We start from the raw sequence: 26,648 nt of genomic DNA, 5'->3' as shown, positions 1-26,648 counted from the left end.
CCTCCCCTCCTCTCCCTCCCCGCCGCTGCCGCCGCCGCCGCTGCGCCTTTGATCCATGGCCCGAGGCCGCCTGACAGTGGAAAATGCGGGGAGACAAAACCACTCAGTCAAAGTGATTCCCAACAACTGTCTCCCCGAGATAAGGACGCCCTCGGGCTCGGCGGCCTGCTTAATTCCTGCTGCCCGGGCCTGGGATCCGGGAGCCGCAGCGAGCCGGCCGCCCCTGATCGCTGGGCCGCATGTCCGGTCGCAGGGCTGTCCCTGCTGCGCGTGGTGGGACCCGCCTGGGATCTGGGAGGAGAGCAAGCTGGGCGCCCTTCTCCGCCGAGAGGTTGCAAGGCTCCCTCGGGAGCGCCCCATTCTCCTCCCTTCATTCGGTCCCCATCCGCCAGCACACTTGCGGGTGCCCTCTTCCAGAGCAGAGGACATCCTCGCCCTCCCTCTCCTCTCTTAACCACGCCCTTTCATCTCTCTGGTCTCGGCTCAGAGGTCACTTGGTGGGAGAAGCTTTCCCTGACCAGGGCCCGTGGCTGTGCTCCCTTCCACACCCTCCAGACGCCCCCATAGTAGCACTTTTGCCTGTGATTTCTCACTTTCAGGAAACTGCTCTTTAAAGCAAGGGCCACTAGACTATTTGTTGGCCCCTGTCCCCAGCACCAGGCCTGGCCCATTGTAGGGACCCAATAAACAGCTGTCGCAGTGCAGTGGGCCCTCTGAGCAACTATTCTGTGCCTGGTCCTAACCACTGAGGATACCAGCTGGGCTAAACCTGGCCTCTGCCTTCGAGAACGTTCCAGTTTGTTAGTCCAGCAAAAAATAAGCAAGCTCACTTACCAAGACCAGGCTGAGAGGGTCTGTGCCCGTAGCCCCCTTGTACCAAGGAGAATACTTGTCTTCAGAACCAGCTGCCTGGACTAGGCTGGACAGACCACCTGGAGGCCTGACTCTGTGCTCTGACCACTGTCCTTTCCAAGCTAGGGTTCAAAAGCAGATGCAAGAGGGGTGAGAGTCCTAATTATGCAAAGTGAGGCCCAAGGGGGGCCCTTAGGACGCTCCCTTGAGCCTCCACAGGGCTGTGAGGGGCAGGGAAAGCCAACATGTTTGAGATGATGGCAGGAGGCACATGTCCTGGGAGGCAGGATTCAGCTCAAGATGAGGAATGGCAGACCGGGCCAGGGACGGAAGCGTAGCCTTGAGAAGCTATGAATGCCCTGTCTCTGGTGAGGGCAGGATGTGGACAGGATCCATTCCACAGACCTGTGCGTCAGCATGAGCTGGGATGCCTACTAAGCTTCTAAATTCCTAGAATCCTCCCTGAGAGGCTGTTATAGTAAGTCCACAGTGGAGGGATCTGTATTTCATAAAAGGCACTGTCTAAGGCAGCCAGTCCTATGCCTGGCACATCCAGAGCATGGGGTTAACCAGGGTTCTGGTTGTGAGCCTCACCCCACATGGAAGGTCAGGCCATGCCCAAGGCCTTCCTGGCCTTGGTGCACACACACACCATGACAGCATCAGCACCTTGACCCTCCCTTTCTTTAGAAAGTAACTTGGGGATGTGATCAACCTGAGGAGTTGATTACATCCTACTCCTCTCCACCAATCTCAGAGACAGAAAAAAGCCCAAGAGATAGTTAACCCACTGCCTCGTTTGCCAGATGCAGACACCCCACTTTCACTGCCCAGAAAGACTCAGGAGTTAGCAAGGCTTTCAAAGGACATAGTGGGCATGGCCGAGGCCTTAGAGGGCAGCCATCTCTGCCTCTGCTCCTAGGGATTTGGGTGACCTCTGCTTTGACACAAAACCCTTTTCAAGCATCCAAAACGAGGCCCTTGTGAGAGACAGGAGAGTTGTTTGGGGTGTGAGGGAACCCCACCCCTGTCTGGCCTCTCAGAGGCTGGGGCTGGCAGGGGCTAGCAGAGAGGGTAGGGGTTCAGAACTCCTCTCCCCAGGCCCTGAGGACTGCTGGGTGGAGCTGGCCTGAGGCCAAATGAATGTGACCCTCTCACCAGACTGGGGGTCTCTGACCGGCGGCATCAGAGGATTAAGGTCCCGTGAGGGCCCTGGCAAGTGTCTTATCACAAAGGGGACACGTCCAGGCTGAAATTGAGACGTGATGCCCAGGGGCAAAAGTTCCAGAGCCTCCCCTGCAAGGGGCTCCCTTTCCTCCTTGGTCATAGATAATGTCCTTTCCCAGCCCCCAACTTCCCAGCATACTTCCCTGAGACCCCTGGCTTCTGACTCCAGGCCCAGCCAACTTTATCACCCCTCTCTAGGTTTCTGGGGGTAAAGCAGCTGTCCCAACTGGGGTCCCACTCTGCCTTGACCCCCAAAGAGGTGGGGCTTCTCTCCTTCCCAGAGTGGTTATTAGTCATAATGGCAGTAATGACGCAGCCCATTGGTTCGGGACTGGGCAGTTGGCAAGGCACCTCTGCTCTCGTTAGCTATTTTATTGTTATTTTTTTAGGATAGAAAAATCTAAGTTTGTTTTATGCTGGAGCAAGGAAAGACAGTGGGGAGAAGAGATGAGAACAAGAGAGAGAAGGGAACAGAGAACAGGGAGTCCCTTTAGCTAGTTGATCCTCACTGAGGCCCGAGGGCTTGGAATCATTGTGCCCATTTTGCAGACTCAGAGAGATGAAGCCCAAGGTCAGCAGCAAGGTGATGATGTTGGAACCCCAAACCCAGTTCTGCCTGGAGGCTGAATTCTCTTCTCCAAGCTATACTGTAAGAAGTGGCAGGAAATGGATTGGACCCTTGCTCCTCTGGGTCTGGTCTGCACAAGACCCCTCCAGGGTATTTGTACACATGCAAGCATTTGAAAAGCTCCAACCAGATGACCTCTCCTATCCTCCCCTCCTCCTCAGCTCTCCAATGCCCCGTAAGCCCCCTGTAATGACTCAGAGTGAACCTCCCTCGATGGCAGAGGACAAAGAAAGGGAGGAGGTTGACAGGGAACCCAAAGTCCCCAACGGCCAAGAGGAAGAGGCAGGGGAGCGAAGAAGGTGGGCTGAGGGCTCCTCCAGCCCTGCAGACTGTCTGACAGCCAGCTCTGGTCCAGGGTAGGGGCCCGGCACCCTGGCATGGTAGGGCTCGACCCTGGACACACTAAGCTCCGGGGCTGACTTGGGAAGTGGCTCCTACAGGAGGTATGTGCAGGGTTAGGGGATGGGCAGAGGGGCAAGGAGGTGGCCAGAGAAATAAACAGGCCATAGAGCCAGGGCATCAGGAAGTGCTAGTGAAGAGAAGGCAGGGGTGAGTCCAGGTAGACACACACAGAGTCAAGGAAAGGGAGGGATGGAGAGAGTGGCGAAGGTGGAGGGAGAGAGAGAGTCAGGGAAAGGCACGTGGAGAGAAAGAGAGAAATGGAGAGATGGAGAGAGAGAGAGAAACACTCAGATACTGAGAACAGTAAGACAGAAGATCAAGGATAGACAATTCAGAGGTGGGCTCACAGACACAAGGAGAGGCCAGGAATTACAGGGCCAGGTGTGACAGAGAGTCAGACACCACAGTGGGACAGAGGCAGGGAGCTGGAGCAGGAGGAGGGACCCCAAGCTAGAGGGAGGCAGGTGCAGAGAGAGGCTTGAGAGCTCAGAGGAGGACACACAGACTCCACTCTGCCATCAGACAAACCCAAGGTCAAACTCCAGTCCCACGTCCTCCCCATTCAAGGGAGCAAGAGCGGCAGGAAGGTTCCTTTATCCCCCAACATAGTGACCTGCCACAGCCAGCTTCACTTCAAGCTCGCTCTAGCCCCTTCTACTCCCAGCCCAGGTGTCAGTCCATGGCCAAGGGAGCTGCCCGGGGCCTGAACCCCAGATGCCCTGGCCTCCCAGCATGGAGGTGGTTGGTCTCACAGCCCCTAGAGCCTGGGGTGAGAAGTCCTGCCCTTTTGCCAAGTGTTTTCCTTTAGTTCCAGATGCCACCCTGACAGGTGCTCCCCTGTGATTAATGTCCCTAGATCTGGGACCCGCCCCTCCTCCCCAAGCCAGAGCTGGTGGTGGGTGGGCAGTACAGGGACTGAGCTTTTCCATGGTACCCTCCTGGTCCCTCCCTCTCCCTGGCCCTCCTCCAGCCACCAGGAGCAGAGACCCCTCCTCACACCCTCAGATGAGCCAGTTGTCTTATGGCTGACTTTTCCTTCAAGCTTGAATTTCCCTGGCTCTGTGATGGTGCTAACAACCCTGCCGCCACGGTTGGAAGGCTGTCTGGAAGTGCCCAGAGCTCCTTGGGACAAAGCAGAGAGGCTGCTGGGGATCTCTGGGCAGCTCCACACAGCCCTGATCACTAATGGTGGGCATGAGGGCACAGAGACCAACCCTTGCTCCATCCGTGTTGGAAACACACAGGCTTGAGCAACTTGAGAGCCCTGTGCAGAGTGGCAAAGGAGCAGACCACAAATAGTTCAAGCAGAGCCAGGATTAGGGGCCTTGGTTGGCTTGGGGGACTGCTGTCAAAATCAGGGGCCACCGCTGGAGTTAGAGTTGGTTATGTTGCCTTAGACAGTAGTAACCAAGTTGGAGGCAGTGGTTACCAGCTGTGTGATCTTCAGCAAGTGACTTGACCTCTCTGAACCTTGGTTTCCTCATCTATAAACTATGGAGGACACAGAGTTGTACCTACTTCCCAGGGTGGTTGTGGGGAGTAAATGGATTAACACACTGAAATGCTACCTGGCATGGAGCTAATATTTAAAGAAATATTAGCTAGGATGGTGAATGGCTGAACTCAGAAATGGGGCCAGCACTGGGGGCATGTGATGGGAGCAGGGGGCACAGGCTGGAGATGGGGTATGTACAGTGCAGGATGGGGCTGGGACTTCAATCTGGTTCCTTTCCCCACCTCTCCCCACCCCTTCCCGAATGACCCACGGCGGCATCGCCTTCCCAGCCCGCAGCACTAGTGACAAATCTGCTATCTCCTCCCGCATCTCTCCTGGCCCAGGAACTGAAATGAGACAACCATCTCTCTGCTGCTGTCCCCAGCTCTTGTTTGTTTGGTACGTAGATGCCGTGGGCACGTTTTTGCTAATTTTGTGGCTGCCTTTATCAAATAGGGATTCACGAGCGCTTTATCCTCGATAAGTGGATTAGTCGGTGAGCTAAACAAGAAGGTGTGGGACGCGGGGGCTGCTCCAGAGAAGATATTTGTTTCGTGAAGAATGGAGCCTGCGTTCCCTGCCCTGTGCGGGGCGAGGCAGCAGGGCGTCAGAGTAGCTGGAAGGGCCCTCTGTGCTCCTTCTCCAGGGACTGGGGCAGGAACTTTCTGCAGTGCAGCAGGGAACAGGAGGGAGATTGGGTCTCAGCGGAAGGGCCCTGGCTCCATCTGGAGAGGGGAGAGCAGAACTCTGAGTTAAATCCAGGTAAATGGGTCGATCCGGGCTCATTTCGAGCTGTGCCACCTCCTCGACCCACAGCTTCCTCCTTCCCATTTCCTGTCTTCATCTTTCCTTTCCTTCCTGCCTTTCACTGCCCTTTTGTTTCCTTTTTTCTTCCTTCAAGTCCCTCCAGACTTGCAGACTTGAATAAAACCAAACTGGCAAATGAATGGGCCCCCAAAGTGGCAGCAAAGGGTGAATCTGGCTGAAAACCCTAGAATGTCTCCATCTGCCCCCTTACCCTCGGTGAGCGCTCAGAAATGGCCAGCAGGTGCACTCAGGGCTTCTCAAACTTCTTCACAGCACCTCTGATATGCTGGGCATGATGGCTCGTGCCTGTAATCCTAGCGCTCTGGGAGGCTGAGGCAGGTAGATCACTGGAACTCAGGAGTTCGAGACCAGTCTGAGCCAGAGTAAGACCTTGTCTCTAAAAATAGCCAGCCAGGCGTTGTGGTGGGCACCTGTAGTCCCAGCTACTTGGGAGGCTGAGGCAAGAGGATCTCTTGAGCCCAAGAGTTTGAGGTTGCTGTATGATGCCATGGCACTCTACCAGGGCAAGAAAGTGAGACTCTGTCTCCAAAAAAAAAAAAAAAACAAAAAAACCCAAAAAGCACTCCCAGTAATAGTTGACTGTGTTCCCTGCTGAGGGCCTGGGAGGCAGGGCGTAACAGTTTCACGTCTTCAACATGCCTGTGTGTGATTTTGCATACAGATGGAGCTGTGTGTGTTGGGTCACAGCAGTGTAATAAGTCATCATTGTGCCAAGTGGATGCCTCTGCAGGAAGTTATGCCATGTTTAGCTTGTGATTTTGCAAGGCACATCATGGCCAACTGGATTTTGGGACTGAGTGGGACCGAATCTGACTCAGATGTTTGATCTCTGGATGACTTAGAAGGCAGCAATCACAGACAGAAACAGGAAATACAGGAGGAGGGCCTGGGTAAGGGGTAGCTCTTTGGAGGTCAAGACCAGGAGGCAGCCACGAGGTGCCCAGGATAGAGGTCAGGGCTGAAATGCGGATTTCAGAGCCAGCTCTGTGCTGAGACCCAGAGGTGGTATAAAATGCACCAGGCGGGGTGGCTCACGCCTGTAATCCTAGCACTCTGGGGCAGGTGGATTGCCCTGAGCTCAGAGGTTGAGACCAGCCTGAGCCAGAGTGAGACCCCCGTCTCTTGAAAAATAAATAAATAAATAAAAATAAAAATAAAAATAAAAGATGAGCAGGGAGAAAAGAGTCTGGAGGAAGCTTGGCCCAGCTGTTCCCCCACAACTTGATGAGAGCACGGTGGTGGGGGTGGGACCCACATGTGTTCTTTTTCCCTTCCATTTTTGATGTCAGTAGCCATGGTCTTGTCCTCCCTGCTCTGTTCTGCAGCAAGAGTGGGGCTGAGGGGGTGAGGGGGAGTGGAGACTCTAAGAAGGACAGGAAAGACTGGAGCGGAGCATTCGGGTCCCCAGCTGGTCCTTAGCAGCGTCTGTTCTCCCCGAGCTGCCTCCAGCTGAGTGTGATTTTGCTATTTATTTACATGTAATTATTGCTATGAGGTGCAGATATTAACGCTGTCAAGAGCAATTTGCTCTGACATTTTTCACTCGCTCAGTGTCCCCACCACTCTCGATGGGGCCCAGGGCTCTCCCGGCTCTGGCCATTGCGCACTCGGAGGCCTGGCCGGGAACTACCCAGCCGGCAAGGAGTGGCGTCAGCGAGCTCACCCGGCTCCTCTGCAAACTCATTAAGCTTTGAAATTGAATTTGGTCCGGGAGAGGGCTGGCTGGGCCCTGCTGCACCACTGCACCAGCCTCAACTGGCTCGAGGCCTCCCTCCTCTGCCTTCCACAGAGGCAACTGGGCAGAGGCTGAGTTTGCTGGGGCACAGGCTGGTGGCAGAGGCAGCTGGGTAAGGCAGGGGACAGTCATTGTTAGAGAGACAGGATGCACCACTCTGGGCACAGCCCCAGATGGCCACAGCATGGGGGAGGACATGGCAACTCAAACTCTCACTGCCACATTACCTGATCACTCACTACACAAGAAAACCAGGTGGCCCTCACCTTGGTGGACATTGTTGAGATGGACAGCTGTACCCACTTAACAAAGAGCTATTCCTATGGATCTAGTGAAGCATCTGCATCATCCCACGGGGGATGGTACCACAGGGGTGGGAAGAAGTGCTGAGTGGCCCTGCAGCAAGGCCCTTAGATAGATGCTAGAAAGAGAATCAACTGTCAAATCCCAGCCCTGCCACTTCCTGTGTAGCCTTGTGCAAATTATTTAGCTTCCTAATTTATAACTATTATAATCATTATTTAAAGAGCCTCAGTTTCCCAGTCTTTAAAATGGAACAGCCACTTTTCGTTATACCCACATGTCATTGATTCTTGACTCAAAGATGACCTGATGCTGGCCCTTTCATGATCCCATCAGAAGGTGTCAGCCAAAGCTTTCACACAGCTGTGCAGTCACATAGCATAGCGAGGTCCTGACAAGTGTCACATCCATTCTGATGTCAGAAAGATCAAAATGTATATATTCAAAGTGATGTCCTTCTGAGGCTGTGAGATGGGGTGGCTGGTGGTGCACCATGCATGGAGTGGGTGCCTGGCACATAGTAGTCACTTAGCAACTGAAGCCTATGATCATTTTTTTTTCATGTTAGCCCCTCTATAACTGGGGTCCATTTTATCTTTATTTATTTATTTTTGAGACAGAGTCTCACTCTGTTACCCTGGATAGAGTACCCTGGCATCATAGCTCACAGCCAACCTCAGACTTTTGGGGTTGAGCAATCCTCTTGCCTCAGCCTCCCAAGTAGCTGGGACTACAGGCACCTGCCACAATGCCCGGCTATTTTTAGAGATGGGATCTCGCTTTTGCTCAGGCTGGTCTCAAACTCCTGAGCTCAAGCAAGCCATCTGCCTCAGCCTCCCAGAGTGTTGGGATTACAGGCGTGAGCCACCACGTCCGGCCCAGGGCCCATTTTATAAATCAGGAAACTGAGGCTCACTCCTTCATTCACTCTGCTACAGGAACCTTGCTCTTGGGAGTGGGCCAGCAGGACCCAAGCTATCGCGGCTGAGCCCTTAACGCATTGTGATATGTGCCAGCTTGTCTGCCCAGGTACTAATGAGGCCTCCCTGCCCCCACTCAGTTCCTGCCACAGCCAATCTACATCCTCGTCCCCACCAATTACTGAGGGGGAGCCCCCCCATGCCAGGGGGGCCTGAGAGCCCAAGCCATCTCCTCTCCCAACCTGGGCTAGGGCCAGAGTCAAGGACCCTCCTCCCAAGCCCTCCCCCTCTTCCCCTCAGCTCGGCCAATTAGGCCTCTGACACCTGGAGCCACTGACAAACTGTTTCTGTCACTTGCTCTCTGTCTTTCATTAGGGCCGCAGAGGAGGGGGAGCGGGGCAGGGAGGGGGAGGAGATGGGATCTTTCATGCTTAGTAAGGCCAGATACATTAATTACAAAACGGCCATTTGCTGCGTGAAAGTGTGCTAATTAAATTTATGCAATCATTATCTTTAAATAGTCATATCTTTCCCGGCGATCGGCCCCTTCCCCCCCAACCCCACCACCACTCTGAGCAGTTGCTGTAATCCCTGGCTGCCATTTATCGCGCCATCAGAGATGGTTTCTGAATCCCACTGAGCCCTGGCAGCACCAGCAGTCGCCTGGGCCTGGAGCCCTCGGACCTGTCCTGGCAATGACACCTTCAGACTCAGGCCAACCCGAGGGTTCACCTAGGGAGTGGGGCCAAAGCCTCCACCTCATGTTTCCAGATAGTTCTACATGTTTCTAGACACTTGCTGGCTGACATCTTATAGATCAAAATTGGAAATAGATGTGTGTGTGCATGTGCGTGTGTGTGCAAACATCTTGTAAATCAAAATTGGAAATAGATGTGTGCAGGTGTGTGTGTAAGTCTTTGACTTCTTAGGTAATGAGTGGAAAGTCAGTCTGCTCCTCCCTCCACTCCCACCGCACCTCCAGACAGCCCTTATCCAAAGTCTTTAAGGGCCTCTGGGGTACGGAGGGGGCCGTGTGAAATCTGTTGGGTTGGAGGGGGCTAGACCCCTCAATTTATTCTTTTTCTTCAGCCAACTCTATTCCAGGCCCTATGCTGGGGACAGAAAGATAAATTCATTCATTCATTGGTTTGTGAATTTGCTCACTCAGCCAATGTTTGTCGGCACTGGGAAGGAGGTGCCACGTCAGCCTCTCAGCAGCTCCTAGACAAATCCAGGCAGGTTAGGGCCATGAGAGCACCAGAAACAGAGCAGGATCATTCTGTACCCAGGAGCATGGAGCCTTAGTAGGACTGGAAGCTCCCCCTGGGTAAAGCTGGGACACATCTCTTTACATTCAGCCGTTCAGGGTCTCTCTCTCCACACACCTGAAGGTTCCTACCAAAGTCTCAGCTGAAGCCCTTTGGCTGCAGTCACACATTTCTCCCTCCCTGCCCCAGCTTTCCTCTTCAGTCAGATAGAATCTGTCTCGGGAGCCTTTCTGAGCCTGATCGGTTGAACTGGTGTAAGAATCTGACAGGGCTGACGGTGGGTAGCCCCTGCCCTGGGCAGAGATAGTGGGCCAAGACCACATATCATCTGGACTTCTGAGGTCCCTGAGCTGCAGTTTGTCCTCTGGGTGAGGGACAGACAGGACACACTCCTCACACATGCTCACACACAAATGCAGCACTCACACACATACATGAAATAGTCCTACATGCACACACAGAGACACACAAGCACACATACAGAACTCATGCACGCACAAATTCTAACACATGTGCATACAATACTCTCATGCATGCAAAGTATACCTGCACACACAGGTACACGTGACACTCACACATCACACATACAAAACTCTCACACGGAGCTGCCATGTACCTAAGCGTGCACGCACACACAATACTCACGCAGGTACACACACACCAGGTTCGTGTTCAGTGAAGGAATGACCCTGAGCCATCTACTGCAAATGGAGACCACAGCCAGGCATGAGGCAAGAACGTTAGACTAGAAGTCAGGGGTCAAGTGTTCTTGCCCCAGTCTTGCCACTGGTCTTCTAGGTGATTCCGAGTGAGCCTCTAAGCCTCAGTTTCCTCATCTGTAAAACAGAGTGACCGGCTTCATAGAGTAGTTCTAGGTTTGTAAACGGTAAGGAGCTGGACATGTATATGAGAATGGCAGCTGCTAGGCCTAGAAAAGTCTTCATGGAAGGCTGGAGGTGACAAATAAGAGGGGACCAGAAGCCGAAGGTTGGGGTTGGAGGAGGGGCGGAGAGCCTGCTGGTATGGTGGAGAGTGGGATCTGAGGCCATAAGCAGGGAAGGAAGGAGAAGGGGGAGCCAGAGGACAGGGAGACCTGCAGGAAATCTTGTTTGGAACTTCCAAGTCAGCACCCGAAGCCCATTACTGCTGTCCACAGGGGGCAGGGAGAGGGCAGGGGCCCAGATCCTCTTAGCAGAGAATTGAGAGGAAGAGAGGGGGGAGTGCCAGGGTGGCCAGCCACCTGGGTGGGTGATTTCTTGCTTGCACTAATCCCAATGTGGGGCTGGGGACAGGCAGTGGATGGGGGGCGATGTGTGTCTGGGGGTCTGTTGGAGGCTGGAGGAAGGTGGAGGTGGGCACGCACCTTTGCATCAGACAGCTAGTGCAGGCGGAGGTAGGGGCTGCAATAGGTGTGAGTGTGTGTGTGCGCGCGCGAGTGTGCGCCCAGTTTGTCATGGATAGCATTCCTTGTGCGTTCCTATTGGCCTGTCTGCATAACCTGTATGCATGCCCGTGTGAGCATCCATATGGTTTTGTGTGGGTCCATGTCTCCCCCACAAGTGTGGACGTGCAGTCGAGTTACGTGCATGTAGCAGTAATAGTGATGATTTGAGAGCTGTGGTTCTCAAACTTGGTTGCCCATTAGAAACACTTGGGGAGCTTTAAAAATGGTGGACCCGCCTTCCCCTCACCCAGACTCCCAGATGACTCTAGTGTGTAGCCGAGATAGAGAGCCAGTGATGTTGCAGAGAAACCCGGTGGAGCAGTCCTGTTCCTCTTCCCCAGCGCTCAGCCTGCCCTGATAGGGTCTGCCTGGCCACGGAGTTGAACTGCAGACCCCAGACCCTAAGGAACCAGGCAGGCTGTTGTGAGCGGGGCTGTCCCAGGTCATCCCTCAGCCAGGGACAGTTCTTGGTCTATAAAGACGTTTCAGGCAGCTCAAACACTGCCTTCCCTTCCTAGCAAGCTGTGCTCTGACTATGGGAACAGATTGCACACACACCCCCGCACCCCCCCCACCCATATTCCCTCTGTGAAGTCAAGGGGATGAATTAGCAGGACGGTGAGCCAGGGCTTGGAGATAAACATTCTCTGTGTGCTAAGCCAGCAGGTCCTTTTGGAGCCAAACTCCAAAAGGTATTGGGATGTGAGAGAGAGTGGCAGTCAGCCCCGGGTGGCCTACGCCACCATTGCTTTGCTGTGAGACTTGTGCAGTCACCCCCTCTTGGAGCCTCAGTTTCCCCATCTGTGGAAATGCAGCAGTCTCCAAGCTGCCTCCCAGGCGTCCCACGTATATTTAGATGTGTTTCCGTGTAAGTGTGTGCATGTGTACTTACACATGGGCTTTTAATTAAAAGCTGTTTGTGGGTGCAGATAAGGCGTTTTCAGTTCTCTCATTGTCCTGGCTTTGGGTGTATATGCCATGGAGGATGGGGTGGCAGCTCTGTTGTGGCAGGATGTGGATTCTAGACAGGGCTGGGTTTAGGCTGGGACACTTCACAAGTTTGCCACGAGGGCCTGACGTCCTTTGATGCCATCCCCTTTCTATAAAGGGGCACATTCAGGCCCGAGACGGGTGTGACTTGTGAAAGTGACACACACCTGACTTCCTTTCTGGCGGGCAGGCCCCAGCTTCTGTGTGGGTACAGAACTCTTCTTTATTCAGAAAGCACTGACAAGGTGACAGGCCCCATGGGAAAAAAGATTTAAATGCCGCCACCCCTGACCAGAAGGAGTTCTCTGAGTCTGCTGTCCAGAGACCATTTTGATTACTTCCAGGCCAGGTCCCTGAGCCCCTCCTCCAACCCACCTCCTCTCCTCTAATCTAGGAGGAAGAGGTATAGGGAGGGGACTGAGGACAGGGAGAAGGAGGGCTGGTATTTACCAGGAACAAATAATGCACCAGGCACTGTCTTTAACTCTCCACATGCCTTTACTCATTTAATCATCAGGATGACTCTATAGGTGGCTACTATCATCATTCCCCTTACACAGATGAGAAAACTGAGGCACAGGAAGGTTAAAGAGATCGCCCAGGGCCACAGTCAGCGCAGCGCACAGATGCTAATGCAGATATTCAGGCCCCCAAGCTGCAGGGAAACCCCCGCTGAGCACTGACAGGCCTTGGCCAGCAAAACTGTGGCTCCTCTGGAGCCTCAGAGAGCCCTGGCCTGACAGTCAGAGGTGGGTTCTGTGACCTGATTCCAGGCCCTGTCCTGCATCCCAGGTTCCCCCTATCCACACATCCTGACCTCTGGTCTCTGTCCCCTGCCTCTTGCTCCCCTCTGCACCCTGCTGCGCCCCCACCCACCCACCACAGACCCTGCCACAGAGCCCGATGATGGTGATCGCCCCTTCTAATTGCAGCCGTGCTCCCAAAGCCACATTCGGTTATCACAGAGGGTGCAGATCTTGCAGCTCAGCCTCCTCCGTCCCAGGCCCTCGGGGCCAGCTCAGGAATGGAGGGAATTAATTACATTTTTCCCATCCCCTTCTTTGAAAGTAGGGGAGCGCGACTGGTACGTCCCCGGGGAGGGGGCGGCAAGCAGAAGCTGTGGAAGGGGGGCCCCCACCCCCAAACCAGCAAGCCTCTCCCCAGCGGGCGGAAGGGAGGGTGAGCTGGCCCTTATTGATTTAGTCTGGTCGAGGCTGGGACTGATTTGGAGCAGAGGGAGAGGAAGGGACTGGGGGCCGGGTGGGGGTGTGGGGAAGGAGAGGAGAGGAAGGGGTGGCTGTCAGTCAGCCTGACGGACAGCCCTGAGATTTGCCTTCAGATAAAACCTTACAGATGTGGAGGTCGGTATTGATTTTGAGTTAGTAACGGTAACGTACCAAGAAGTAATACATTAGTGAAAGCAAGGTCACCGGGAGAAAGGAAAACCCACCCGGGGAGAGGTCTTTGCATTCTTGAGGGGGGGTGGATTACCGCATCAGACCGGGACTTCCTCAAGTTCAAAAGTTTGCAGGCCTCAGACCTCAGCTGGGCCCCTTACCGCAGAACTGCTTCCTGCTTCTGCGGGCAAACAGGGACCCCCAGAGGTCCCCGGGGAAGCCAGAGGCTGGTGAGGGCCACTGGACCCCTGAGGGCTCTGCACAGTGGGATTGCCCCAGCTCCCTCTGCCCTCCCCAGCTCAGCCTGCTGCAGGGAAGAGCACAGTGAGGGGGTCTGGGAGACCCGGGTGCACATCCCAGCTGGGCCACTTAGCAGCTGTGTGATCCAGGTGAGCCTTTGCACTTCCTGGTGCCTTGGTTTCCCCATCTGCAGAATGGGGGTAGTAATAGCCCATTCGCTCGTGGCCTCAGTGAGGTGACCTGTGTAACCCAGAGCTGTGGGCTTCATCAGCAAGCGTCCTCCCTCCCAACTCTCTCCAGTTGGAGACAGGGGGCTGGATGAAATGGAAGCCCTTTGATCCACCGGCCTCCAGGGGCTCTGGGAGAGGGGGGCTGATGCTGCCCATCCCCCGTTCACACCTACCCCAGATGCGGATTCGATTTGATGTTCCAGGGCCAATCCCATTGAGGAAATCTCATTACAGTAAAAGCTCCCTAGGCCCTGAGCTGTTTCTGAGCTGTCTGTTAACTACCAAGGGTCCAAGGCCTCCCGAGCCAACTGGCCACCACACAAGCCCCTTCCAGAAAGGACCACTGAGGCCTCGCAGCTCAGCTTACTCTCAACTTTGACCTTCTTGTTATTCTTTAAACCTGTGGGCATGAAGCCAGCTCCGTCCCAGGCACCTCTGGGCCAGAAACTCTTCTGCCAAGTCTTCCCAAGGTGGTGGGCTATTCTCTTTGGTCTTGCTGGTACCACCTCCTTGAGGAGGGCTTGCCTGACGACCCCACAACCCCCCCGATTTTTCCTCTGTAGCATTTATCAGTATCGGAAATTCTATCATTTCCTTGCTGACTTGTTTGTCAAGCTTCCTTCATTAGGCTGACAGCTCCAGGAAGGCACGGGATGGGTGTTGTTCATTGCTGGGCCCTCAGCGCCTGGCTCAGAGTCTGGCACATAATAGGTACCTAATAAAAGTTTGTTAAATGAGGCTCAGTGGCTAGGGCACCAGCCACATACACGGGAGCTGGCGGGTTCTAACCCAGCCCTGGCCTGCCAAACAACAATGACAACTACAACCAAAAAATACCCGGGCGTTGTGGCGGGCGTGTGTAGTCCTGGCTACTCGGGAGGCTGAGACAAGAGAATAGCTTAATCCCAAGTTTGAGGTTGCTGTGAGCTGTAACACCATGGCACTCTACCAAGGGCAACATAGTGAGACTCTAAAAAAAAAAGTTTGTTAAATGAATATGTGTGCATTCAGCAGGACCTTTCTGAGCTCAGAGTATATAGCAGGCACAGTGTAGGCACTGGGACTACAAAGCTCTGTCCGTCTAAGAACCCACAGTCCAGTCCTGTCTCCAGCCTGGTACATAGTAGTGCTGTATGAAATGTTTGTTGAATGAATAAGTAAATGAAAGCAGGATAGCTTCAGCAAACAGCACATGGTTTAGTAGACCTGGGGGTGGGGGGAGTGCAAGGTAGGAAGGGGAGGTGGGAGGGTTTAGGATGGGCGGGTAAAGATGAGGTCACAAGAAGCCTTTGCTGGGAGGTCCTGAGCAGCCACTGATGGTTCTTGAGTGCCATGTCAGAGTTGGTGGCAGTTCTGTGTGGGTCTCCATCCACAGGATGAGAACTGGGTCTATGCACAGCTCTCACTGTCCCAAGAACCCTTGTCCTTTCCCTAAGCGCACCCCCATTCCTCCCTCCCATCACCCCTTCCGGGCTGGGCACTCTGGGGATGTGTAGGTTGGTGGAGGATCAAACTGGGGTCTCACCAGAGCTGGCAGACCCTCCCAGGAGTCTCCCACCCTATACAGTTGTCCTGCTGAAGAAAGCGAACTGGGTCCTGTGTGTCTTCCCTGAACTCAAAGCCTATTCTTGGGACCCAGACTCCTTTGAGGGGGAAGCAGGGTTCATGTTTGTGGGGTAGGAATGGGGTGGGTCTCAACTGGGAGCCTGACAGACAACCTGGGAAAGAATTGGTGTTCCAGCCCCGGGAACATGAGGTTCCTGAGTGTGCCCTGGGATCCTATGTCCCCCCAAGCAATTGCTGGGACAGTGGAGTCGAGTGCCCTCACACCCACCCCCTAGCACCTGCTGCTGGCCCTGCTGTGACAGAGACCTGGAGACCTTCCTCCCTTAACAGTGCCATTGCCCAAACGAATCCGGGCCCTATGTGGCCTAGCCACCTGCCTCCCCACACCTTGCAAACCTATCCCCGTGTGTCTCTGCCATCTTTATGGGGTGACACACCATTATGTTCTGCCTAAATTCCCCTGGCTGTAGTGGAGATGAGGAACAGACAATGGGAAGCCCAGCTGCCAACCTCCGTCTCCAGGTCCATAAGGGGACACAGGGAGGGAAAGGACAGAGGAGAGGAGACCCCCAGGACTGAAGGGAGTATGCTGGGAGCATAGAGGGACAAATCAGGCAGAGACTGTGCTCAGAGTGAGGGGCCCTACCCCACTTTCCCCCCAACCCGCAGTTTGCTGTTTGTCCCTGGGGTGAGAGCCTCTAAAGGTGTCTGATGCCTAATCTCAGCCTTGATTGAGTGACAATTTTGACATTTCACAGGTCAGCCAGGGTCAGGTGGACTGGGCCCCACACTACTCACATGCAGACCTGCTGGGAGATCTAGGGAAGCCATAGCCCTTTGAGGGCCTCAGTTTTTCCATCTGAGGAATGGGCATCCTAGCTCTGCCCCCCCCCCCCACTTCTCTGAAGGGTTTTGCACTGGGAGGGTCAAATGAGTTAACAGCTAAGGGACACCCTCCCAGGTTACACAGCTAGTCAGTGGAGGAGCTTGGTGTCTGTCCCTGGCCCGGGCAATCCACATCTATGCCCACAGCCACCACCCTGCCCCTATGCCTACGTCAGGAACAAATCAAATGGAAATGCAAAATTCTTCAGAAAGTGTCTAGTTTGCAAAAATATATCACTCAAATGCCCAAAGCCAGTTTTCTCCCAGCAGGAGGGGAAGTCAGAGAACACAGAGGTGTGCCCAGTGGGAACTGCCACATGGTCCTGCAGCTCCGGGCTGGGGAGATCATTAGCAAAACTGTCCCAATCTCACACTCAGCTCTTCCGCCCATAAAGCATAACAGGTCAATAAGGTCCTGGGGTCTGCAGGGCAGGCTCATGAGGACCAGCCTCTACCTCTTGCCCTTTCCCTGCTCTCCACAGGGGAGCTGGACAGCAGGTGCCACCTCTCCCAGAAGCTTTCCTGGACCACCAGGCTGGCTGAGTCCCCTCTTCTGGGACCCCACTGATCCATAGATAAGATGCCTCTATCAGGGTTCTGTGTCCCAATGGTCTTTGCTGATTGCCTCCCCATCCAGACCCAGGCCTTCTCCTCTCCCAGCCCTACAAGGGGAGGGATCATGGCTCTTTCTCCTTGGAAGTCCCAGGTCCCTCAAGCCCTCACCCTGGGGCCAGAATCACCATCCCTGCATGTTTGCTGAGTGAATAAGTGAAGCCCCCAGTACTAGGTTCTTTGAGCTGAGTTTTTAGAGACAAACCTCACCCTGTCAGTCTGAGTCTCCTGCACTGATGGGGAGCTCCACATGGAGAAGGTGATGGTCACAGACATCGGGGAGCTGGCAGAATCAAAGAAAAGTACCTGGGAGGCTATTTGAAAGTACTGGCATGTAGTTTGGTGTTGTAGGGGTAGGAAGATTGAAGTCCAGAGAAGCTGAGCATGGAGTAGGGCTAGCAAAGGAACGGGGGCAAAGCCAGACAGGTCGCAGTCCTGCTGTGATGTGTGTGTTGGAAGATGGAGGCCTCCCTGTCTGATGGGGGAAGCACAGTTCTCTGATCTAGGAGAGCTGCCTGACTGATGGGAGAGGCATCGTGAACTAGTTAGTTCCCGTGAGCCTTCATTCATGCATGCACTCATGCCTTTATTCATTCAGAAAACAAGCCCAAGGTGCTCCTCAGAGCCAGCCCTGGGGATAGGGAGGTGGGAAAGGCCCCACCATGCCCCTTGAGTTGGGGGCGGCTCCCTGGGTCAGGACTCAAGCAGGAGAAACACTAAAGACCAGTAACCATCTCCCACACAGGGGTATGCAGACCAGGGAAACTGAGGACCTCAGAGCTGCAGGGACCTCCAGGGAACGCCAGGTCCCCACGTTCATTTGTGTCCTCAGGCCCGTCCTCTGGGGCAGCACTGACGGTCTCTCCCCTACAGGTGATGAGCATCTTGAGCAACCCCAGCGCGGTGGCCCCACAGCCGCAGGCTGACTTCTCCATCTCCCCGCTGCACGGTGGCCTGGACTCGGCCACCTCCATCTCAGCCAGCTGCAGCCAGCGGGCTGACTCCATCAAGCCGGGGGACAGCCTGCCCACCTCCCAGTCCTATTGCCCGCCCACCTACAGCACCACCGGCTACAGCGTGGACCCCGTGGCTGGCTATCAATACGGCCAGTACAGCCAGAGTGAGTGCCCAATACCTTGGATGGTCCCTACCCCTATCTCCCCACAAGGGCCTCTTGTTGATTTGTAGAGACCTACAAAGTGGTATTGGGGTGGATGGTGCCCATTTCACAGATGGGCATATTGAGGTCCAGCAAGGAGGAAGAATTGACCTGGACATCAAACCCAGGTCATCTCCTAGCCATGCCCCTGCCTCTGCATTCAGACTCCAATAGAAACATAACATAATCCAAAAATGCCATTTAACATTTTCTAGCAGCCACCTTTTAAAACTAAGAAGAAACACTTGGAATTCTATTTACTAACCTATTTTATTTAACCCAGCATGTCCAAAAGATTCTCATTTCGGCATGCCATCCATGCACAATGATTAATGAGACATTTTACATTCTCTTTTTTTATACCATACCTTTGACATCTACAGGGTGTCCCGAAGGTCTCTCCTAAAATCGCCATACACAGGAAAAATGGCAAATCGTAGCCAAGTGTGCCTTTATTTACAAAATATTCATTACAAAATTTTACAAAGAGATAGCCAACACCTAGAGATAAATATTTTGTAAAATCCTGTAACAAATATTTGTAAGTAAAGGTACACTCACCTGCTATTTCTCATTTTTTTCCTATGTATGGCAACCTTAGGAACAATTTTGGGGACACCCCGTAGTGTATTTTACACTTAACAGCCCACTTTAATTCAGACACTAGGCTTTCACTGAAAATGCTTCAACTGTATTTGAACGTCATACAATTTACAACTGAGAAAGTAGCTATAAACACCCAAGTTGTTCCAAAAATGCTTGAAAGTTTTCCCAACCACTAAATAAAGCAGAGATCATTTTTAAACTGTAAATTAGATCAAATCAAATCAACATTTGGGATCCAGTTCTCTGATCTCCTGAACCACTGTTCAAGTATTCAGTTACTCAGTCCATGGCCACCTTTGCTGGTGGCCACTGTGTTGGACAGACCAGTGTGAGACCCTGCCCCTGTCCACCCCCAGGAAAGAAACCCTGCTCTGTCCTCCACCCACACCCTTAGCCTTAAACTCTTTGATGGTCTATCACCCACCCCAGCTGTTACTTCTTTGGCACTTTGCCTTGGGCTGGGGACAGCAAAAACCTCAAACCAAAAGCTAGAAAAGGCAGGCCTGGTCACAACCTCCAGCCGCCTGATGGGGCCAGCAGCAGGGCAGGCCCAGACACGACAGGGATCCAGAGGTCACCAGGTTCCCCTCCTGCCCCACCTCCCTGCCAAAGCCTCACCTGCTGGTGTCAAACTAATCAGAAGGGCGTGTGGCCAGAGGTTGAGGCCCCAAAGCCCAAGGGCGTCCTTTCCCCTAGCTGCCACCCTGGCCCGGCCTCACTGACCTCTGCTTCCTGCCCACCCCCAGCCCACTCCTTCTCACAATGACCTTGGCCTCTACTGCGAAATGAAGGCCAGCTGTGTCAGCCTCGACCTCCCCGCTGTGTTCACAGACCCTTCCTGTATATGTGCATGTTTGCGTATGTGTACTACATATATGTGTGTGTGAGCTTGTGAATGCATGTATCAAGCATGTGTTATGATTGCGTGTGTCTGTGTATCATTGTGCACGTGAGATGCACCTGAGTGTGTCAGCATCCCTGTGTTATGGCATGCATCTTTGCATACAGGTAGGTACATGTCAGTGAGCACATGTGGGTCTGTGTGTATGACTGCTCCCACGTGTGCATTTAAACAAGCACATGCTGCACACACGATGTGTGTGTGTTTGTGTGTGAACACACATGTGTATGCCTATGTGACTATATGTGTCTATAATATACAAACCAGTTTAAATGTGCATCCAGGTGTGGACATGTGGATGGGGATGTCTTTGTATGTGCTGCTTGTGTGTGTGGCATGTGTCACACATGAACATGTATGATGAACATGTATGCGAGTGTGCAGATAAGTGTGGCTGTCTGTGCAGTGTGTAGATGTGCTCAGGCATGTGCATATACTCAAGTGTGTCTGTGACTGTGTGTTTGGCGTATACATGTGGTGTACATGCATGTACGTGCACTACGTGTGCACTATATAAACAGGGTGCGGGTGGGTTTGTGTCTGTGCATAGGTGTGGCTCGTGAGAATGTGTATGGCTGTACGTCTGGGTGTGTACGTGTGTGTCTGTATGGACAGCTGTATATGTGTGTGTGTATACATAGGGGTATGCATGCATGTTTGAGAGCAGGGTGCATGCACGTTTCTAGAGGGGTCCAGGGTGACCCCCTGGCCCAGCCCGTGTTGCCAGGCATGGGGTGAGGCACACATGCTCTTGATAAAGCTTTAGAGCAGCCTCAGCAGCAGCCCCGGCCTGGGGCAGGCGTTAGTCACAGCCAAGCCCGGTGCCCTGCTCCAGGGGTGCCTGCCCCATTCGGAAATAAAATTAACCCCGAAGTCAGCATGGGGGCAGCGGGGGAGGGGATCAAAAGGGAAGGGGCCTGGGAGGCGAGAAAGGAGTGTTTGTTCCCCCTTTGCTTGGGCAAAGCTGGCCAGAGCTACCCCCCCAACTCCATTCTTCCCTTTTCCCTCCTCCTCCTTTCTCTCCCTCCCTCCTTCTCCCCTTGCTCCCTTTCCAGCTCCAACTCCACCCCTGCTCCCCTGGCTCCTTGGGGGCTGCTCAGAGCTCCTCTTGGACCACATTCTCCAGCTCTCCTCAAAGGGATTCCCAGCACAGACCCCACCCTACAGAGGCTCCTAGGTTGAGCTGGGAGGAACAGGAAACAAAATCTATTCCTCTGCCACCAGTTAGCATGGGCAAGACACACTCCTGATTCTCTGAGCCTCAGTCTTCCCATCTGTGAAATGGGGGCCACGGAGTAAACTCAGGGTTTCAGAGTGTTTCCGTTGCACCATTCTGGGGAAGCCCAGGAACACATGTGTTCCCATTGATCACCTGGCCCAAGTTCATGGGCAACTGAATACAGCTGGGCTGGGCTGCCCCAGTGAGGGAGGCAGAGAATTGCCCATGTCTGCCTGTCATCCCTGCATATCTGTCTGGTGCGCGAATGAGAAGGGCCCTGGGTGAAATGCATGTTCTTTACTCAGGTAATTCTCAAAGCTTTTTGTCTGTAGGTTACAGATATTAAAACTAGGCTCAGAGAGGCTAAGTAGCTTTCCCAAGTCCCACAGCAGGGCAATGGTGGACTCCAAGTCTCCCAACTTCAAACCACTTGTGTAAGTCACTCAGCAGTGGTACACACCTAACACCCCCCCCACTGTGGATTAACACATAGCTTCACACACACCTGCACGTGGGCAGGTGCACAGAGAGATGGGTTTATACAGGAGTGTTCACTAACATGCATGCACACGTGGCTTTAAGGTAAATACATCAGATGTCTGTGATGGAGGAATGCCTGTTTATTGAGCATCTACTGTGACCTGGCATTTCATCCTCATAGCCACCCTGTGCTGTTGACACAGTTTTCCCATTGGACAGAGGAGGGAATGGCATCTCAGGGAGCCCACTGGCCTGAGGTCACCCGGCAGTCCACATCAGTATATGCATAGCCACACCCACAGCCCCATATCTGGGGATCAATCTGCAGGTGTGTGTGGAACAAGTGTGCCTGTGGATCACACTCTTAAACTCCAGAGTCCTCCTCCTCTCTCTGGGCCGCTCATCTTCCCAGGGACACCTCTACACGTTTTTTTCCTGCTCCGGCCATTGTTCGTCCATCTGTCTGTCTCTCCTCCTTCCTAGAGGGGGTGGGGGTAGGGGGCCAGGGATGGGGCACACGGCAGATTAATATGGCCCTGGTGTTCCCAGAGGCCAGGGTGTACTAATGATGGGGCTGATAGAACGCAGAAGTGTGAAAAGAATTTTAATAGATCTGACAACTCTAATAAGAATTTGTGTCTAGAAGGGTCCTCCTCTGGGGCTGCGGGCTGATGAGGCTCTGACGGCTGAGATTTGTTTACTGGTTGGCATCGCCGCCACATCTCCTGCCAACTCCCGATTAATCTAATTTGAGACGTTTGGAGCCCAGGCGCGGGCAAGAGGCAGAGGAGGGGAGACATGGAGAGACAGAGGGACAGGGAGGGCCGTTGACAGAGGCCATAATGAGAAATGTCACGGCCCTGCCCTCACTGGCCTCTCGGCTCCACCCCGGGGAACAGCAGGCTCTGTGGCCCATTGGGTGCCCTTGAAGTTGGCTGGGTCATTGGTGAAGTTTAGTTTCTTGTTGTTTCCTTGGCCACCTCGATAGGGCCTGGGCAAGCACCTACTATGTGCTGGGCCACAACAGGGTGGCAGCCGGGAGAGGAGGAGGAGACGCACAGTGTGGCTTGACCGGGGGGGAGGGGTCCTCCACACCATGCACTGTGTGTGGCTCTGGGCCAGCAGTCTTCCTGTGCCTCAGTTTCCACATTCACATCTAAAGCATAGGGGTATTCAAAGAATTAAATGAGATCGTGTCTCCCTAGCTCACTGTAAGCACTCTATACGTGAGGACGGCCACTTTGCTATTGTCATGATTGTCACTCTAAGACAGGTAAAGGTAGAATCACCCTATGACCTGTCAATCCCTCTGTGGGGACTGATCCAAAGGAAAGGAAATCAGTATCAAAGGGACACCCACACCCATGTTTATTGCAGCACTATCCATAATAGCCAGGATACAGAATCAACCTAAGTGCTAATGGATAAAGAAAATGTAGTCTATATGCTCTATGGAATACTATTCAGCCATCAAAAAGAATAAAATACTAGCTAGGTGTGGTGCCTCACACCTGGGAGACTGAGGCAGAAGGGTTGCTTGACCTCAAGGGTTCCCTACCAGCCTGAGCAAGAGCAAGTCCCCATCTCTACTAAAAATAGAAAAAATACTCAGATGTGGTGGCAGGTGCCTGTCGTCCCAGCTGTTCAGGAGGCTGAGGCAGGAGGGTTGCTTGAACTCAGGCGTTTGAGGTTGCTGTGAGCTAGGCTGACGCCATGGCACTCTAGCCTACACAACAGTGAGACTCTGTCTCCAAAAGAAAAAGAAAGGATAAAATCCTGTCATTTGCAGCAACATGGATAGACAGGGAGGTCATTATGTGAAGTGAAACAAGCTAGGCACAAAAAGATAAATATCGTATATTCTCACTTGTATGGCGGAGCTAAAACAGTTAACCTCCAGGCTGGTTGCCAGGGGCTGGGAGGTACAAGCGTACAGTTAGTTAGAAGGTATCTGTCCTAAGGTGTCTGTTCAACAGCAGAGCAGGGTGACTGGAGTTAGCAGCAATGTGTTGTGGATTCTTAGTAGCTGGAAGAGAGGACTTGAAATGTTCCTAATATATAGAAAAGATAAATACTCAAGCTGGTGGATGCCTCAGATCCCAGACTTGATCGTTACCCAGTCTGTGCATGTAGTGAAATATGTGTACCCCATAAATAGGCACAAATATTGCGTACTTTTTAATACTTTTTTTAAAGCTAGAGTCCTCACTCCACCCACAGGAATAGCTGTGGTGTCAAAGGGTGTCGTGGTGTGGAATAAGGAGAGGAGGCGGCAGCCGCTGACTCTGGGGCAAGGGTCACCTGACTTGGCCATTGCCTGGAATAGGAAGGAGGACCCAGGCAGGATTTGGGGCGTAGAGTACCCTGGGCACTCTCAAGTGCTGTGCTCAGACTAGGGATTATTTATTCTCTAGGAGGCTGCTGGGTGACACCTGCAGGGGTGACTGGGAGCTGGCATCAGACTCCACAAAGTATGGGCCACGTGGCCTTTCCGGTTATACGATCTCTCAGGGCCTCAGTTCCACCATCTGCAAGGTGGAGATCCCAGTCCTCCCAGCCTCATAGAACTGTTGTGAGACTTAAATGAAACCTGAGCATGAGATTCCCACAGCATCGGGTACAGAGCAAGCTCCAGGTGAATGCTAGCTCCCCTCCTTTCATTCCTGTTTCCTCGCTGGGTATGAGGTTTCCTGGCAGGGTGGACCCCACAGCCCTGGCTCCAGGTAGCAGAGATGGTGTGGCCAGGGAATGCCACCACACTCACCCAGGGGAAGAGGCAGGGTTAAGGCAGGGCAGGGCTAATCACCACCACCTCTACTCCGCCAGTGGGAAACCTAAAGGCCAAGTGACTTCAGAGGAAGGCTGCAGCCCCAGGACTCAGCTCAGGCCCTGGGCAGACTTAACTCTCCTCTCATCACCTACCTCAGAGCCTGGTAAGCTGAAAAGCACAGGGTCCAGACACTCCAAAGAGGCCCCAGGGCATTTGCATATTCTTTAGGCATCTAGGGGAGTGCTGTGTGCCGCCATCTTGAAGAACATTATGTCTTTTGCTCATGGTAACAGCAGCCCTTAGGAGGCTGGAATTTGCTCTCCTCATTTACAGACAAGGAAGCAAGACCAGAGAGGTAAAGGGATGTGCCCAAAGCCAGGTGAGCAGGGGGTGGCTGGGACAACAAGCCACCTCATTGGCTGTGCATTTCCTTCGGCCCCCATCCCAAGCCTAGTCTCCCGCTGCTTTGGAAACAGTGTGCCAGGCACAGAACCAGCTAATCACCACTTTGTAGGCATTTTCTCACTTAACCTTCACAACAACTCTGCAGCCTCAAGCTGTTATTATCCCTATTTTGCAAACAGAGGCTTGGAGAGATGAATGAGGTGGTATGCAGAATTTGAACCTGATCATTTGAGCCAGGGGTCCTAAAACTTTTTAAACAGGGGGCCAGTTCACTGTCCCTCAGACAGTTGGAGGGCCGGACTACGGGCCCTGGGAAAAGTCGGCTGCTAAGCAGGACAGGCAGCGGTGGCAAAAACACCCCGCGGGCAGGATAAATGTCCTCTGTGGGCTGCATGTGGCCTGAGGGCCATAATTTGAGGACGCCTGTTAGGCCGTCTGGCTCCACAATTGGTAACTGCGCATCTTGCCTCCTTAGCCCCACCCTCAGGCCACACCCATCACCTTCTGGCTCCACCCACCTGCCCTAGGCAGGAACCTCCAACCTTAGGGAAGCTACAAAGTTCCCAGGTGACAGACAGGGTGTTGGACCAGACAAGCCTCATAATTTCTAGCGCAGTGCTCTTTCTGTCTTCCTCTCACTTTAGATCCCATGGGTCCCAAGGTGTAGGATTGGCCACATGCCAGGTTTCTGCTGTAACCTCAGATAGGCACAATTAGTACACTCAAGACAGAGCACATGTACACACAGGCCAGTGGTCATCCTTGCAATACATATGTACAGAGATTGGTACCTGGCTCAGGTAGAACTTGCCTGTGCACAGTACCTGGATAAGCACAGGCGTTCCCACTGTTCCTCTGTCACAAAGGTGCACACAGCTTGGGTGCATATGTGCCCGTGAGCAGGTGCAAGCATTGCTCTTGTGTGAACATTCACATGCATGCCCAGTGTTACTTCAGGGGGATTCTTGCTGCCGTTGTACACACATACAAGTGTGTACCACTCATGCACACTGACCCTCACTTGTCTGCCTCCTCTGGTTGACCAGAACTGATGGAGCCATAGGTCTCTGTGCCCTGCATATCAATGTCCTGGCCCCTTGTGCGTGGACCCTCACCTGCAGAAGCTGCTTTGGCTTTGGAGCAAGGGTATAACTTTGCCCCATCTGTGACCTGGGCTCAGGATCCAGAGGTGAAAGAAAAGTCTCACCCTTATTAATACCCTGGCAGCGGAACACAGTCCTCCCCATAATAGGGATGTGTGGAGGACTTGCTGGAAAGTGGGATTGATTCTTCAAGCAACCACATGGATACCTTCTGTTCCTCCTTACAGAACCCATGAGATAGCTGGCAGATAATAAGTGTTAAGTAAATATTTGCTGAGTGATTGGAGAGGAGGTGAGAGAGAAAGAGCTTCAAGGATGGATGGAGAGAAGGCTGAGTAGACGGAAGAAGGGATGGATGGATGAACAGAGGATGGATGGATGGTTGTGAGTAAAAGGAAGAATAAACAAAAAGAACCTAAATTTCTAAGGGTTTCTCTTTTTCTCCAGCTGCTGTTGATTACCTGGCCAAAAACGTGAGCCTGTCCACTCAGCGGCGCATGAAGCTCGGGGAACATTCTGCTGTGCTGGGACTCCTGCCTGTGGAAACCGGCCAGGCCTACTAGGGCCCCTGGGGCGACTTGCCCCAGCCCAAGTCCCAGCCCAGCCCTTATTGACCCCTGAGCTCCCAGCCTCATTGCTTCATCCCCCTGGGGTCCCAGGAGAGGAGCCCACGCCCTTCTCATAGCCAGCCCTCGGGAGGTGGACAGCCAACCTGTCTCTCACCCTTGGAGCCTGCCCTCCACTCCTTCCCCAGGAGCGTTTCTGGCCAGCTTGGATCCTGCCCCACCAAGTCACTGCTGTGGCTTCTGTGCCATCTGTGCCATCTGTGCCATCTCAGGCATGGAGATTGAGGCTCTCCTGAACAGAGCACCTTGGGCACCCAAAGGAGAGGCTGCCTGAGCCAAGGTCCTGGACCCCTTTGGACCTGACTCCAGTGGGTGCCATGGTCAGAGGTGGAGGTGACACCCACCTGGCTGCTCTCA

General features: G+C 53.4%; 1 protein-coding gene across 2 annotated transcripts in view; it reads left to right on the top strand.

Moving 5' to 3' along the window:
- The window catches only part of PAX7 (paired box 7), a 102,033-nt gene extending 75,706 nt beyond the window's left edge, over window positions 1-26,327 (top strand). Inside the window, exons 8-9 of one of the 2 annotated variants that reach the window (XM_003783851.1) lie at window positions 17,896-18,142; window positions 26,113-26,327. In XM_003783851.1, coding sequence (XP_003783899.1) covers window positions 17,896-18,142; window positions 26,113-26,228 — 363 coding nt within the window. In that variant the 3' untranslated portion in view covers window positions 26,229-26,327. The remainder of the gene's footprint in view (window positions 1-17,895; window positions 18,143-26,112) is intronic. The other variant, XM_012801511.1, reaches the window with a different exon arrangement.
- The last annotated feature ends 321 nt before the right edge of the window (window positions 26,328-26,648 follow it).

This window comes from Otolemur garnettii, unplaced genomic scaffold, assembly GCF_000181295.1.
Source record: "Otolemur garnettii isolate 467f Iridium unplaced genomic scaffold, OtoGar3 scaffold00009, whole genome shotgun sequence".
Classification (NCBI taxonomy): domain Eukaryota; kingdom Metazoa; phylum Chordata; class Mammalia; order Primates; family Galagidae; genus Otolemur; species Otolemur garnettii.
The sequence above is the reverse complement of the archived record's forward strand: the minus strand, read 5'-3'. Positions and strand labels throughout refer to the sequence as shown.